Source organism: Myzus persicae, unplaced genomic scaffold (assembly GCF_001856785.1).
Source record: "Myzus persicae strain clone G006 unplaced genomic scaffold, MPER_G0061.0, whole genome shotgun sequence".
NCBI lineage: Eukaryota > Metazoa > Arthropoda > Insecta > Hemiptera > Aphididae > Myzus > Myzus persicae.
This window is the reverse complement of record NW_019101298.1, coordinates 117,520-136,022: the sequence shown is the minus strand read 5'-3', so window position 1 is coordinate 136,022 and position 18,503 is coordinate 117,520. Positions and strand designations below refer to the sequence as shown.

At 29.8% G+C, this 18,503-nt stretch overlaps 1 protein-coding gene across 3 annotated transcripts; it reads right to left on the bottom strand.

Annotated features, from left to right (window-relative positions):
• Positions 1 to 1,348: 1,348 nt before the first annotated feature.
• LOC111028586 (atrial natriuretic peptide receptor 3) lies at positions 1,349 to 16,133 on the bottom strand. 3 transcript variants are annotated; one of them, XM_022307291.1, is made up of 3 exons: positions 15,559 to 16,119; positions 1,972 to 2,146; positions 1,349 to 1,885 (listed from the first exon to the last, which is right to left on the bottom strand). In XM_022307291.1, the coding sequence occupies exons 1-3, from the start codon at positions 16,115 to 16,117 to the stop codon at positions 1,648 to 1,650; spliced, it is 972 nt and encodes a 323-aa protein (XP_022162983.1). In that variant the 5' UTR covers positions 16,118 to 16,119; the 3' UTR covers positions 1,349 to 1,647. The 3 variants fall into 3 exon arrangements, with proteins under 3 accessions (XP_022162983.1, XP_022162984.1, XP_022162985.1); XM_022307292.1 differs by having other exon boundaries at positions 1,701 to 1,896; positions 15,559 to 16,132; XM_022307293.1 differs by having other exon boundaries at positions 1,801 to 1,885; positions 1,937 to 2,146; positions 15,559 to 16,133.
• Between the last annotated feature and the right edge of the window lie 2,370 nt (positions 16,134 to 18,503).

Genomic DNA, 18,503 nt, shown 5'->3' with positions numbered 1-18,503 from the left:
CATATAAATACCTATATATAGTATACGTAATATTCCGTGGTTTTTTTAAGTAAATGCATTAATAATTCACAGCCCTACAGTTAAAAGTATTTCTCGTTAATATATATTGCCTAATTCTTCTTTCGGCTGTCATGCTTATACCCGGAGTAGTAATAGTAACCGTCATAATGTTAAATACTTGTGACTAATAACTGGTGGATCATTTAAATTTATAAGACCTACAAAGTGATCCCTGCCATTTTTCAATGTGCAATTTAAACAGTCTTGTAATTATATAGCACGCAGAAGACCACTACACATGCAGACTTTTAAAACGCATTCAGACAATCGCATGTCAAATGAAAGTAATTTGTTCCTTATAAAACAGTTTCACATACCTAAACATTATGATTATGTAAATGATCGTCAAATATAATAATAATATAATATGATGTACCCATTGTACCCACTACCCATATTATATAAATTTAAATCACACATTTATCAGTGACCGTATAACACCAATAGTAGTTGGCAATTGTGATATTTTAATTTTTAACCATACGTTTTGTTCAAATCATAAACCTGTCGTGTATAGTACAATATTTTGAACTATGGGCCGGTACCTATCAGTGACATAAAGAACATATTTATTAAAGGGTAGTCAATAAAATAATATCATAATATAATAGGTAGCAGAATATATTACACTATTAATTACCTTCGTTTTAGTATGTAGGGTCTTATAGTTTATGTTTAATATTATGAGTATAGGTAGGTAATAATGTAATATCATAAATTATGATTAAAATAGTTAATGAATCTTAACAGTATACATAAAATCTATAATAACCTTTAAATTGCGTACCGTGTGTAGTAAAATCACATTTAAAAAGCTAAAAATTAGTACAAAAAAAAGTGATAAATATTGAACTTAATAATGTAATATTAGTTACAGTTATCGTTAATATTTCCACATACCTATAGGAATAATGATTATTTAAATGCAGCAAGAAATTCAAAAAGCATTTTCGATGTCGGATGTATAGTGAAATGTAAGCAAATAGGACTTCAGTTAATAATGATACTAACTGGTAGGAAAGAATTATTTACTTTTGCTCAACATTGAATAAATATTGGTGTTCAACTTGTTCGAAGTTTTATTACATTTGATGGTATTATAACATAAAAACTTGGTAGTTTCAAAATTAAAATTAAAAAAAAAACGCGTTTAGTATATTTTTAAAAATGTGAATTTTCATTAAACAAAAAAAATCTAAAAATAAAACATCAACAGATGTTTGTACAACTATAGTCTATAACAAATTACAAAAGTGTTACAACAATTTACATATTATTTTATTATTTAAAATGTGGTGCAATATTTATGGGTAGGCATATTATGTTATGATATTATTATAATTATTATGCAATAGGTACTATAGGCGTCTAGGCGTGGTACTAGATTCATCATAATGCATAGAATTCGGTACATTTACTTAATCGTTTCAAACAGGATGTAATGCGTGCACGTAATGTGCAGTCTAAAATTCTTCATGTAAGTTTTAAGAAAACGCCTATCCACCTACCTACCTACCCTCTGACGTAGTGTTTTGAAATTTCTTAACAACAGCATTTCCAAAATTGTCATCTATGTAACATAACTCCTTATATTATTATAAATGTGCAATACTTACTTGTGTGCTTGGAACCGACCTCGTTGCGCAAATTCTCCGTCAGGTTGTTCTGCGGATTTTTCGCCAGATCGAATGCATTGTATCTAATACTCGCATTTCCTTTGAACATCTCTACCAGAGTTTTTGTCATCAATCCACAAGACTGTTTTCCAGACACTCTCCAGTAGCCGTCAATGTCGTATATGAGTAATACGTTTTTCCATGAATACCTAAAAAAACCCTTTCAAAAACGTTCATTTAACTCCCCTGTTGTCACGTACACCACTAGAAGTTACACCACACCGGTAGTGGCTACCTTTTTAAAACGCTGACTACCACGTCCCCTATGTCCTGGAAATCTAAAGTGCCTGTACGCACTAGTAGGAAATACTTGCTTTTTGGATCTTGTTTGTCCAATGAAAAATCATTCGTAAATCCACCCGTTGTGAGCAATGGTGCATTCCAAAACTTGATCATCCTTGCAACGAGATCTAAAAACAAATATAATAAATACTTGAAAAACAGGTGAACTTTTAATTTTAAAAATAAAATAAAATCTATTTAAAATGTGTATGTAACTGGTTTTTAAAAGTATAAACTATTATAATGTAAAATTATCATATAGGTCATCACAAAATACTATGAATCAATAGAACAATTATTTTGTGTGCTTAAGAAGAATCTTATTTTTTTCATGACAAACTTAACACGGATCAATAAACTTCTACAAAAATTTTATTTATTTTGATGACTAAATTTTATCAGCAAATGACAAAGCTTATAATTTGCACAGCTAATCATCTGTTCTAAATTCTAATACATTGTGTCATTTCTAGAAAAGATGCAAAATTAAATACTTTTCCTATCATAAAATTATTGTTTTATTTAATTTACAAATTACAATCATATATGATAAATTGTATAAATATCTAGAATTTAATATATAAACATAAATTACATTTGTATCGATTTATATAACTAAAGCGTGCAGTTATTTAAAAATATTTTTTCTACAAATATTCAATACTGTCCGGTAAGTATAGACTATAGACGTATGGTAAACACTCGAAGTTATTAGAACAATTCAATTCAGTATTTACAGATTATCACTAACAGTATTATAATTTATGATCGCATATAAATATTTAATATTTTAATAAGTAAATGACTGTGAAATGTCTTATTTGAACAATTATTTTATATATTTAGAACTTCATTTTTAAGTAGGTACCTACCTCAATTAAATTTAATCACTTAAAATGCAATAAATTGTGGAAACATGTGTCGGGTACTTGTACTTGGTACACTTTATACAAACATACAAAACAATACAATTTAAAATTAATGAAACACAACATTTTTCTTTTGTAAAAAAAGCTTTATTTGAAATACGTAAATCGTAGTTAGGCCATAGTAAGCAAACAAAAAATATGTTACTTTTTTTGTATGCAGAACTAAATGATAATACAATTATATTAAATAATATTTGGAGAATTGTATGAGAAACTGATTCTTTTTAGTCTAATAATCGAATGTCAATTTTTTTTACATATTCGTACAATTATATACATCTTTATTTTAAAAATATTAGTTAAAACTTAAAATGTCAATACAATATTTTTGTTTCCTCTCCCAGGATCACACGAAACATAGATAAAACGCTTTTTAAGTAACTTTAGAGCAAAAGCACGAAAATTATGGGGAATAATATTTTTGAGGGTATGATGATTTAACGGTTTTATATTTTATTATTATTTGACTTTGTATTCATCTCTCAAAATAATAAAATATTTTTATACATTTGAATGATGTTTAAATTGTTTTGAGACAATATTTGGACAAACCGGTATGTTATTTCCTCGAAAATATTTTTCTCCGTCGATTTTGTAATGGGTGGTTTTACTCTAAGATTCTTTTTAAACATAAAAAAGATGATTCTTCGTAAATAAGTTTTATCTATGTTGTGAGTGAGCCAGAGAGAGAAAACAAACAGACATCCTAACTTATATCCGTCGACTTAATTCTTGTAGTTTCTTAAAAAAATGTAATCACTGTACATTAATAACCAAGTTTGGTCTAAACCAAATGTTGTGAAATAGTGTTAGAAATTTATATCCTATAATAAGTACTTAACATACATTCTTTCCAGCTTAACAATGTTAGGGGGGCTCAACCTTCAACCTAAAAAATTACATTTTTTTTAGTCTACTGAACAACCGTATTAACCAATATGGTACAAAGCCATGGGAATTATAGTGGGTATATACTATATAGTATTAAATACACCAATATAGCAGTTGGTGTGTATTATATAATTTTGGTATATTTTAAAAAGTATTTAATGTAAAATGTCTAACTTACTTCTTACTAAAGTTAATAATTATTTTAATTGTTGACTTAATAAATTGTTTGTCATTGACTAACTCAAAAGTTCTATTAAAAATGTCTTTGTTCATTTGTAATAAAATATAAGAGTTGTACTTATTTTAATTTTTAGTCTAAAACCTTGGGTTATATTCTAATGTTATACATGCAATATTTCGAAAATAACTTGTAAACATTTAATTTATAAGCTCTTGACGTTTGAAGTACTTGACAAAAAATATGATTTATTATAGATAATAAATTCGTTTCACTCATTATAATTCCATAATTCATCGCTTTAAAATGTAATATGGCAGCATAAATTTAATACAACATATATATTATCATTTAAATACGCACGATTATAATTTATAACTTATAAGTAACTCACCCAAAACAACGGTCTACACATTACGCATAACGTGCCTGGTGTTTAAATTTAATCGTTTGAATTTTTGCCCTAAATTGCATAGTTGCATCGGTAGTGATCATGATGTTGTTAATATTTAATACAATTTTAAATTTATAACAAATTATAATAAGCAGATTTGTCGTAAATAGGTTAGTGTTTAACATTTGGCAGATAATGGAATAAGTTTTGTCATCTTGATACAAATTTGAATTAATCATTATTCATTTTACAGCTTAGAACATAACTGACTTAACCGTTTGATTGGTTGATTTAGTCGATTAAAACAACAATTGAAGCGAATAAAGGGGACAAGCTACCCCACACATTTCGCTACTGGTTATAAATAATTAATCGTAAAATGGTCCACTGGATTTATGAAAACACGTTTTACAGAACAACATATAACTTTCAAAGTAGACGTACAAACATAATTTACTTACTATGTATAAATCTATTATTCAATATAGTATCTAATGCAGTTTAAATGTAACATATATATTTACATCATATTTAGTCTTCCTTTAATCCAAGATAAATATTATTCCGAAATAAACTCGATAACGAGACACTTATAAACATATTATTACTTTTACTAATACTATAATAAAAAATATATTATTGTGTATTTTCATTATTTAAATCTTATTATAGGTTCTATATTTATCTGTAAGCTATGATCATTAGTTTATTTTATTCGCATATAAATCATTACAATAATACTATTCTTTATATGACCATTTAAAAAGATAAATAAATTGCTATTTATCTTTAATCTTACTTTATTATATTAATATCATTGATATTAGTATAAGATTATAGACAAATGAACAAACTAACTGTATTCAAATAAATAAACTTAAAAAGTTTTAAAAATGTGAACAATTTTATTCAATATGTTAATATAAATATTATAAGAACAAAACAAGATAACCATATATTGTACGTTTGTAAACTTTATTTTTGAGAAATATTGTTTATCTTACTCAATTTTTTTTCAACCACACAATAATAATATGTTAAGACCAGATTGAAATATCAGACAAATTTGTTACATGCACACCTCTATATATAAGTTCATGGATGAAACAAAACTTATATAAATATATTCAATTTTGTTGGCCGTCTGTTGCACATTCTTGGTATATATTCATACAATTTGTTGTACGTTCGTTAAAAATGTATGAATAATTTTCCAAAATGACCACTAAGTTTGCACTGACGACCGACCCTTCGTCGAACACTTCAAAAACAATCTAAATTTTTTCCTTCGTTCTGTTAGACATTGTTGAAACGGTACCATACCTAATAAAGCGTGAAAATTGTACCTATTTTAAAAGTGTTCGCCAAAATACAGACATATACAATAATTATAAGCTGTTGAATGTGCATACGGTAAAATATAAACTTATTTTATTGTTTACATTTGACTTGAGAATAATTTTTAATAACAAAGGTAGGGGGACTTTCAAATTGATAATTTATTTTGAACTTTGATTTTCTAGGACTCTAACCTTCGTAACTACTAAAGCCTACAGTTACTCTCAAGCACAGATATGTTGAGGATAATCTGATATGAAATAACAAAGCACGACATCTTACAGATAACAAAAACATTACCAGAAACTTATTGACAATAAAATAATACAATAATGTAATATGTATATACATTGACATTATGGTGGGATTGTTCGTCCGATAAGTGCATTCAGGTAGTAATAATTACATAGGTACCATAGGGACTGCCAAAGGCGCCAATTTTGGAGGGTTGAAACCCGACAATAGTAATATTGAATAAACTTTAAAAAAATAAGAAATTTTGGGGGGGATTAGCCCCTAAAGCCTCCTCCCTATTTGTACCTATGAGGAATATTTACATTAAGTTTGTTTAACGATGTCCTCTCTTTGCCCAGTTGATTAAATATATACCTCTATACTAATATAATATAAAAGATAAAAAGAACTAAATTGTGTACATCAATAATCTTAATGTATGAATCTTATACTTTTTAAAAGTTAAAAAGGTTATGCAAATGTCAATAACAATGGTGTCACATAAGGATAGATTTAGTTTTCATAAATAGGTGCTGTTCAATGTTAATGACGTTAATACCTAATAAATTCGTATACTATATACACCCGTTAAAAATATAATAAAATATGTTCAAGCTAATTAAAAATAAAACCATCACACCCTCAAATTTAAAAATACCTCTATGTAGCTGTAAAAAGTAAAAATAATCAAATCTCATAGTACGATTTGAACATTATATAAAAGTATAAAACTAATAATACTTATATCGATGATATCAATCCCGTGAACACTATTTCAATGGTACATTAAAGCAATTCTTACTAGTATAGAGCCGGACAAGATACATGGATTGAATCGAATATATAAACGCAAGACTATAGTATATTGGGTTAAAGCCATTAAAGTAGGTAGTGACTAGGTACCCTAGTGTAGGTACCTATATTTTATGACATATTATATTGCTCGTCTTAAGCCATTTCAAATAGTTTTATTTTCATATAATTTTAAATTATGACAGTTTCGATACCGATAAAAAAACCAATAAAGGTAACATCTTTATTTAAATATATTATGATCAATTATTATCGATATAATATTTTATAGTTTATTTTATAATACGTAATATTTTAAAACTGTACACTTAATTCAATAACTACCTACATTTTAGCTGAAATGCATTTACAATTTTAGGCAATGTATCTATATGTTTTCGTTTTCAATTATTTACTAAAACATTACTACATTTATAGTGCTCTGAAATAAACAGTAAAAGGATTTATAAATTAAATGGCTTTCGTCGGGAGAAAACCATAGGGTTTTTTACTAGGTATTTTTAAAAGCTCATTCCAATACGTATGTAATTTTATTTGTTCTTTAAATAATTGGTTAGATTAATATGGTTATCAGTAAAGCGTTTTATACATAACGTCAATACTTAATTATTAAAACTTTACTGTTCTAACAATTTAGTTGAATTATTAATGATCATAAAATATTAAGTAGTAAAATGATTAAACATATACACCTAATTTATATAAATAATAATTTTGAATTGCTTTCCGGAAAATCATTTTCACTTACACTATTGAGTCTAAAAAAGACTTATATTCATAAATACTGCAGACCTACAAGTTACAATACTTTAAAACACAGTAATACCGATAAGTATGTTTTCCTTTTATTACGATATAATAATAAGTTCAGTAGGTTATATCCATTAAATCCACTGTCCATAAATCTTTCCAGTCACCTCCAACAAAAAAAATGTTCATTTACTATAGATTATGTACAAATATATATATATATATAAATTGTGCAAACTACTCTTGTGCCATTTATTATTTTATGAGTGTTTGTTAGTGACAACGGAAACTACTGACTATTAACCAAATGAGTATTTTATAACATGAATTTCTAGGAGAGGTAAGTTTCGTCAATCTCACAAGTACCCATGTGTATTTTTCGGTTCTCGATGAATTTATTTATACAACAAACCATCGACTCTTCAATCTAATCTAGTTATTTCAGTGCGTTTGTTCAAGAAACTTTTTTAGTTTGGCTTATCGTGAAGTGTAACAAAAAGAAAAAAGCACAAATTGTAGCAAAACTAATAGCACAACCTAAATTTTGCTGATGCTTGAATTATGTGGATCAATGAAGCATGTGGCGGCGCGGAGGTCTATAAGCACTATATTGACTAAAAACAAATCATGACTAGCAAATAACGTTCTTGAGTGAACCTCAGGACACCAAATATTGGTCTTAACATACATGTACAAATAGCACAATAAGCTTATGTTTATTAGCTATTATTTTTCTGCTTTTAGCGATTGAACTTAGACATTTATGTGTGAAATTCAAAAATGAACTTTTTAAAGTAGCATATGTGCTGAGTGCTATGTACGTATTGGGTCAAAGTTTAAAATTGAATTCTCTGTCCCCATAAATAAAGGTTAGATAACTTAACACTCATTATCCATGCCACTCAAAAATAAAAGGTCGGTATTAGACCACATCATTTTTTATAAAATCGTTTTAATTGACACATTGTCAAATAAAATATAGATTTTTTTTTACTTCAATGGATAAAACAATAACATTTTAAAGAAAAATACAAAATATAATTTACGTTTAACTGCACTATATGTTATAGTCACTCAGTATTATATTATAGATTTGTATAGACCATTATTATTGTTATTATTACCTATATAGTTTGATTTATCATGTTTGATACCCATATTGAATATATTTAAATTCGCAGTAAAAAAATGGTTTTTTATACTAATAACGTGTGACGTATTGTATTATGTACACGAATGAATCGTTAGGATGCATCATTATATTCCGATAGTCATCACTCATCTATTTGCATAATGTATGTGTACTTATAGTTATTTATTATAGTAATGGCAACAGTTGAACGCTAATATGAAATTCAAAATATATGATATCCAATGTCTATAAATAGTATAAATAATACTGAATATTAAAAGTACTTCAGTCAGCCTTATACGTCTAATAATTGTAAGGCTAATTTAAATATACCTCTTGAAATCGTTATATTGGCATAATATGCGTGTAACTAATATACATTGGTACCTACATAATTTATAGTCGAATACATACCTATTGAAAAAAAGCAGATATTATCATTTATCGTCTGGCATACGAATAACAAAATAATACACACTTCACCACAATATGTTTTAAAATAAATGTACGATAAATAATTTCAATTTGGATAATCATTATAAGTATTCGTTAAAATCAAAATGTGATCAAAAACAAATTAACCAAATATCGATGGATAGCCGATTTTATATAGGTGTACCTACAACCTATGTCTTTTTTAAATCGTACCTAATTCTTAAGCACTTTCGTAGAACCTAAAATCTGAGAAATACTAAATCCAACTATTAACATGTTATTATCAACTGAAGTTTGTCCAAAATAATACTGAGTTAGAATTAGTTTTAGCAGACAAGTACAACGTATATAAAAATTATTTTTTTCTAAAACTATCAGCGCTTTTATAAGCAGTAGTATAATATTAATATATTATTAATTTAATCAGTCTTTAAACATACTTTAGTCGGGTGACACTACTAAGTGGTTTTACAATGATATATTTTATTTGTATGTCTCTCATCCTATTGGAACAGTAAAATGATTTGTTTAAGCTTTTGTAGTTTCTGTTAGTAAATCTAGTTGGTACTTTATGATAAAAAATAAATAATTCCGGGTTATTTCATAAATTATGAAAAAAAATTAATTTTTACTCAAAAACAGTCTTGACAAAATCGATTCTATTCTTTTGTTATTTTAATTCAACATTGCTGTATAGAATTTAAATGTTTACCAAATATTCATACTAGAATTTTTACTAGACATGATATACGAGTAATTTTCACAATAATTTGTATTTTTTGTGATGTTTATAAATTATAACATTTGTTAATTACGACTTTTTTTTCAATATAATATATGATAAAACTATTGTATTTAATTTAAAACAAAGCTCACCTAACCCAGGCACGGATCCAGAGCAAAGATCTTTGGAGGGGGGTCTCAATTTTTTTTAATGTAAAATTACAATAATGGAATCACTGTCGACCATGAACTAAGATAGTATTATCTTAGTTTTTGCACCCCAGAATGATACGTATAATAATATATTATATTATCAGACATACATGTAATTTGAAGTATAGTAATACCAAGATCTGTAGAATAATTAAAACAATTTGGGAAATAATATGTCTGGGGGGGGGCTAGCCCCTCCCCCCTGGATCCGTCCCTGATCTAACCTAACCTAACTTGACAATTATGGATTAATGTTATTTTGTTATTACACAAAAAATTTGTATCGTAGAAACTCGAAACACTTCACTGTTTCTTGAATATCATTTTCTTACACAATGAAATTTTCAAAATATTTAGGTACTATCTAATTAGTAATTTGACATCACTTTATAGGCATTTGAAATCTTCTTTTTTTAAAGAGTTGATATGCATACAATGCTTATACAAGATGTTACATAAGCTGTTCTTGTAGCTATTTAAAAATATTGTAAATACTGAGGCACAGTTTTTGTAGGCCCTTTTTTGTCATTACCGTTACTTTTATCTGAAGGATACTACCCGACGGGTATACGGGTATGTGAGTATTGCAACATATTTTTAACTCCTACAATAGTTTAGTTCTAATTGCGCCAAAACCGCTATCAATAATCAATGAGTAGGTATACATATTTCATGCAATAATGATGTGTGATACGTTCATAATTATTACAATATTTTTAATCATCAAATAATATACATGTACTTTTAAAATAATTTTCTACTAAGGTAATTGCATTATTAAAAATTGTATAACACTTGGTACACTTTCTAGACGCAAAAAAATAAGAATGATTTGTAATTTTATAAGTGAACAGCAGAATTTTCAAAAACGCAGAGATGTTCTTAAGTGTTTTTTTAAGAGATGAGTTTTTGGTAGTTTTAATTTTCTTATTGTCAATCATTTTATATTACTCTTATTTTTTATTTTTAAATAGACAAACGATGGGTATTAAATGTTTTAAATGATAAAGATCACACTGCACATATCCATGGTAACAACACGCATATATTTCCCACCTCACGTTACCTAAATTAATGTTTAAACAACTTAGTATGCTTACTAACGAATATTCAAACGTTGACTAAATGCAAAGAGGACACGATAATCGCATTTGATATGTTTGTGTAACACATACTTTGATATAGTTACAAAATATATTTAAGCACGAAAATAATAGTAGGTACACACAATAAACACATCTAGTTTATTTTTTATTTAATTAAATACCTACAATACATTTAAATTAATTAACTATCAAAAATTCAATATATGAATGTTTTTAATTTTCTATAAAATGCCATAGTACTTATTATGTTGTGTTGACTGCATATAGTAGTAATAGTAGTATATAAATTGATTGTAATGTTTTAGTTTATTTTAATATTGTCTTGAGACATTGATAAAGTGTAACCATAAAAATTCAATCATCAATAATATTATCATACAATTGTATTGATCGTACAAGCATGCGTTATATTTTAATACTGTTGAATAGATGCCATAACCAAACATTGCAGAGAGAAATTACGATTAAAATATTAAAGAACTATCGATTAACACATAGCATAAATAAAAAATGTTCTATCGATTAAACGAAAACATTTGATTAAGATCTATCATCCATACATTAACTGCAATACAATACAAGATAATTCTTTACATAATTTTAAAATAATTGTATTCGTATAAATTTATGTGTTTAAACATGTAATAATATAATGTAAAGGTACACATGTCGTAGATTAAATCAAATCAAAAAAAAATACAAAAGTAGTTCTTGTTTGAAAAAATCAACTTTGTAACAATCATTCGAATATTGTTAACATTGTGTTATTGACATTAGGTTGAAGAAAACACTATCAACATTTAAATAGGTTAAATACGTATATATAGTAACTATAAAATATAGCATAAGCAATTATAATATTCACTGTTAAATTGAATTATATTTAGCTATTTTCCTATAGGAATAAGAATTATCAATAAATTATTATTTTATAATTTAATTAGTGGCAAACTGACGTAGTATACGTACGGATGAATCGTATACTACCTATAAAACATAATGTGTTATGTCATTAAATATTGTGTAATTCACGCTGAACTCCAATAATAATCCTACTGCTAAAGAAATACCTATGTTACCCTAGATTTTCGAGAACGCGAGTAGTAAGGTATAAAGATTAAAGTTAAGTACTTTTATTTTCAACGTTCTACTTTTTTAGCATTTCAAATGGTAAAAATATATTATATTTGAAATGGTTTATTATTTTAAACATGAAATGCTCAAATTTAATTTTTTTTTTAATTAGAAAATATTAGAGTACAAATTTTTAAGAAAGGAAAATTGCTTGCTTATATTATATAAAAGGAATTACTTTTTAAATAATTTAAAATATAATAAGGAACAAAAATAATCAATTTACGTTTAAACTACATAAATTATGTAAAATTATGCAAAATTATACTCGTTTATTAATTCGTGACGTGAGATGATTTCGTTTACTTTAAGCTAATAAAGTAATTCATCAAATAACTGAAAAATATGCAAGTGTAAAAATATTTCAGATGTCCTAAATTCATTGAATCAAATAAAAAATATAAATGAACACAATTATACGCATTTAAACTAAAGAAAATTCATCACAATTATATTTCAACTCTTAAAACAAATCTTATTTAAATTCATATTAATTATGTACACCTGCAGTATAATTCGATGGCAATAATGGCAGTGCATAATTATTATATTATATGAATACACGCTCATACGAATTAATTAAACACATATCCGTTCGAAAACTCTCAAATAAAAACTTTTTTATATAGCTATATATGACTATGTCCTACGGTCCTACCTATAATATTGTCAACTGACAAATAAAAAACATAAAAACTTTATAATATGATACTTTCAAAGGATCACAAACTGATACGGCATATGTAAGTTAAAATCCTATTATCAAATACATAAGTTATATTATTAGTTTTGAGAACTTTTTTTTTTTAATATTGATATTTGAACTTTTATGGATGTTCAGCCGACTCTTTATTTCAGCCATCATATAAGAAAAAACATATAATAATCCGCAATCGACGATGACATTCCCATCACAAAATCGAAAACCCGCCGAAATATGTTCAAGAAGTCTTATAGTAAGACACGATGTTACGGCAGAAAACATATTAAAATCAAAATACTATAAGACATAAAATCAATAAGTCCTAATCAGGGATAAGGCTAAAACAAGTCAAACGCAACATTGATTATTTCCGTTATTGTATACAACAAATTAATGACAATAGACCCACACGCCTACTGCAACAGTACAAAACGTGAAATTAATTAGTTCTATTAATCGAAATAAATCAAGATCTTCACTAGTAAAACTTTTCCACTTTATTTTAGTTTTTTAGTGTTGTGGCGAAATTATATAGGTTTGCTGTATACGGTTTTAACTTGGAATTACATGTATGTCTACAACTCAAAAATAACGCCAAAAAATAATCGCTCCGCAGTTATAATATACGGACGATAATGCAGTTGAAACAGACAGTGAGAAATGGTATGTAAATCATAAAATATAACGACATTAACCGCTGCACGAGTGTAAACATAAAATTGTAAATTTAAAATCTCGAGGAAAACGATTTCGTACACAAGTTTAGAATTTTGGATTACATAATATACGACCCGCGACGTTTACAATGTTTGTGTATTATTATTACAGTAGCCGTCTATATCGAAACCTTTAGCTATATAGTATAAAGTTTGTGCCATAGAAATAACAAGTTGTTGTTCCGCAGAGACAAGTAAAATAATTATGAGGTGTCTTTTAATCTCTGCCAATGCAGTTGGCTCAAAGTTGCCATAATTGCAATTAAAACTTCCGGCGGCGCGCGACAACTCGAAATAAACTGCAGCCCGTCGGCGTGCCGATCCAACATCTTAGGGGGTTTTTGACGAAACGAAAACCGTGACGAGTCGCATGCACAATGTTAATAGGAAAAAAATGTCTGAAATAATTACTGATGGTTACTGACGTCCCGCAACACTCGAGTTTATTTGCAGAAGTGTAATTTTTTTAATACTATTTTTGGGTAGAAAAAAACAAAATAAGTAAGCACATTAATTATCTCGGTTCGGCAGCTATAGGTAGTATTTACGAGGACCTACCCTATTTGAAAAAACATTTTAAATTTACTAATCGCGATTCACGGGTACGTACATTTTCACGATAGTGCTCGTAATATAGTATTATAGTATAGCGAGTTGTAAATTATATTTAAGCCAAAACCTATACACAATACATGTAGGTATATTGATGTTTTGTTTATGGGCATATTATGTGATTTGCATCACACTTTTATGTAAATTTCAACACAACATTTTTTAAATATATATAATGTATAGTCCATATTATTTATAATGTATGCATTACGACGTTAACGGGTGTGTTCAACTTCTATGCGACCACAATCGATCCCTGTACAAATTATAAAGGCATTTAAAAAATTTTACTAAAACTTTTTCAAAAAATAATTACAATTTCTATTAATTCGAGAAAAGGACATTGGAACTTTGTGTTATGTTACTTCAATGGTTAACAACCCTTTCGAGAAAATGTTTGATACCCAGACGGACCCCATCACATATAACCTATGTATTGCGTGTGACATCCTCATAATAGGTTCGATCCTAAACGCATTGTCACCTGCAAAACGTACCGACACAACTAACTTCTATAACATAAGCACATTTCATATTTATATGAAGTATCAGATGGAGGATGGTCATCGAGTAAACATCGTATGGTAGAAACTATCAAAAACATGAAAATCTTGTAAGTTTTGTTTTAGTGCCACGATAGTTATATACTGCGTGTTCTCCTCCATCTCCTTGACTGCCGGTCGGAGGCTGATCAAAATGACTATCCGTGGAGGATATGGTCTCGATACGTCGAAACATCGCGACCACAAACAATATTACCTCCGATGATGACTACTAAGCCATTGTTCGATTTTGGATTCGGAGGGAAGTATATGTCCGTTTCACAATAACGTATTATTCGTATTATCTTTTACGGTGAAAAGTTTTTCAGAGTCTAATGAGGTGCTGTTGTGTTCCACGATTTTCGATCTGATCGGCATCCTCAAAATTACGAATTCTCGCATTTTTAGTGTACAAAAATAAAAACCAATTTCGTTTGTTGCTTTTAATTTCGGAAGAGAAGAGTAATACTCGATTGAACAAATGAGTTCCTTTGAATGTGAACTGTCGAGGAAAAGTCCATCCAAACGAAACGTCATTAGACAGGACACCGATTTCATTTCTCATCAAATAATATCATACATACCGATGCACACTAATACAATATTTTTTCGCCACAGTCATATTTTACCGGTCTATAATACCCATGTACTATAATACTCATAATGATATCATGACGATATTACAAAACAAACTGACCGACGCCGTAGTCGCAAGTGGGTCCCAGGAACAGGTCGACTCGACCGTTGATGATCAGCTCGAAACCGGAGCGCATGGCCTCGATGTCCTCGCACTTGTCGTCCTTTTGCATGAACCTGAACGTGACGTCCGTCTCCCGGAGTATGCCCTTGGCGTACAAGTCGCGGACGGCGATGTCCAGCACGGGCATCACCTTTGACAGCGTGGTGATGAACTTGGACTCGGCGGGCAGTATGACGGCCGCGCGGATCTCCACCGGACGCCCGAGGGCGGTCTGGTCGGCGCTCGTCAGCGACAACGACGACAACAACAACAACAACGACGACAACGACGACGATAACGACGACAACGACAACGACAACGACAACGTTGAAGACAACGAGGACGACGGCGACGGCAAAGCAGCGGCCACGATCGGTCCGCGGATCATGGTCGACGGCGGAGGCGGACGTTCGTCGGTGCGTGTGTTCGCGGACTGCCGGTAGCGGACGAAGAAACGATAAGAGTAAAAAACACGCGATATGCGGAACACACGGTGCTCGACGCGACGTGGGCGCATACAGTATCGTCATTATATTATTATTTGTTTGAACACTCGAGACCGTGTTAAGTGTGTGTGTGTGTGTGTGTGTACGTGTACGTGTGTGTGCACGTGTGTGTGTGTGTGTGTGTGTTTGCGTGTGTATAAGCTAACCCAACCTGTCACGAGCACCTGGGCCGACTTATCGTGAGCGCTACTCTCGACAAATTGATAAATCATTATTGCCAAACGACGACAATTTTATTTGATATAGATAACAGCGCGGGCGAAGAAGCGTTTTATTCGTTGTACCTCTAACGATGTAATAATATTACGAGAACTCGCAGACATCGACGCAGACCGCGACGCAGTGGCCGGTGGTTTTCGCGTTACCTATTTCGTCGGCGAAAAACGTCGGTCAGTCGAGAGGACGTCACACCCTCATTCGTAGTCTGTCATCTGTAATGTTGGTGTTTGATTTTGGTGTATAGCTGGTACGTCTTACAAGTGTGAGCAGAGTCAAAGTGAGACATTTTTCGCCGAATTGCAGTTCACGCTTTTACCTTCGTTTCTGCAGTTTTAATAATACTTGAGTGAATATCACATCGATATCTTAGAGATTACAATATTTCCAGTGTTCCGGTTTTTTCGCGATGTTTCAATTTTTAAGAGAGTCATGAATCATGATGAATGCTCGTAATTCGCTTGAAAATTAAAACAATCTATTTTAATTGATGTTCGTATAATACCTATATAGGTCAATATTCACAATAATATATTAAAACTAACAAACATAACCAAATCCCGCTGCCGACGAAAACTATAATAATAAGACGATGAATGATATATTATTATGATGATGACATTATCGGGAACGATATAATATTTATAATAATCTTGTATCCTGATGTATATAAGTAGCGCCGTGACGTTTCGTTTGTAGATTGGATGCGAGATGGGGGGGGGGGGGTGAACTTCGGACTCAAGCAGTCAAGCGATACACCTCAGGTTCCAGTATTATACTATACTTTGTTAATAAAAAAAAAACATAGGTATACAATTCGTTTTATTTTACCAACATGGGAATTAAATAATGATTAATACGCGTTTTATCAAGGACGGATAAAGGCCTATTGGGAAATTTACCCTAACCTTTGTGGCCCCAAAGCCCTGTACAAAGGCTCTACTGTTTTTGCTCTTATGAGTTTTACTAACAACTTTTTATGTATAATCTTTAAAAAAAAAAATGTTTTTTCATTTCAATTGGTAAATGGAAATTTCTTTTCTTTTACTCCATTATATGATATGAAATAGTTTTACTTCTATGCCCGGGGAACAATGTCTGAGAGAAACAATCTAAGTCAAGCGGTCATGTACTGTTAAATATTTAGTCATGATACCACAAAAACCAAATAAACAATAATGAATATAATGTATACAACTGGCGGCGTGCGGATGAAAACTTGTATGGGTTAAAGTATACAATAAGTTGGTTCCAAAAAAACATTGTTAATATTTTATAAATGTATGGAAACATGTAATGAGCATTTTTGTGGAGAGTGACTATTGTTTAAATCGATATAGGTATAAGTGAATGTATGTCTGTCTGTCTGTATCTATTATGCCTGCCTAAATGGCTGGACCAATTTTGATAACATTTTTTGTGTATTTTTGAGTGGTTCCTTGGATGATTTAGATTATCAATTGGGCCCGGAGGGTTGCTCAAACAGGGATTTTGAGACTTAGGAAGAACATTTTTGTTTAAAAATGGTGGCACAGCTGCAGGTGGATTTGCCTATCTGATTATATACTGCTCGCATTATCACAAGCTAGTCTCAAATAAACCAATGCCATTTTTAACGAGAAACAAAGTGCGAGGGATGTTATAAAATTAAAAATTCATAATATGTTCAACAAATTTGTCGTCTTATTTCTGTGGTTCGAGAACGGCTATGCGTGATGTGTCATTAGTAGTGCAATTTTTATGTGTGGACATTTTCCTTGTGACAAAAAAATCCCTATCCAGCTCATAAAACGGTATTATCATAAATTCACAATATTTACTTACTATGCAGCCATGTAAATGCATGATATGAGAATACATTTCTTTACTGGAAACTCTGCCCGGTGTCAGTATGACCCTCCCAGCTACCCTTAGATATTTTTCAATATTGGAGGGCCCATAGCCAAATGGAAAACGTATATTTAAATCACTTATGAGTCGTGAGTGGGAAATTTCAAATTCTCTTTGAACTAACGTCAACGTCGAGTTTATTCAACACGCCGTTTTGCGTAGCTTTAAACGACGTTCTTATAAGAACGTGTATACATACTACATACTTCATGCTCATAAGACATAAGTTGTTCATATAAGTAAAGTGAGAACGAGTATTTTCCAAATTTCAAAAACTAAACTTTGATCTTC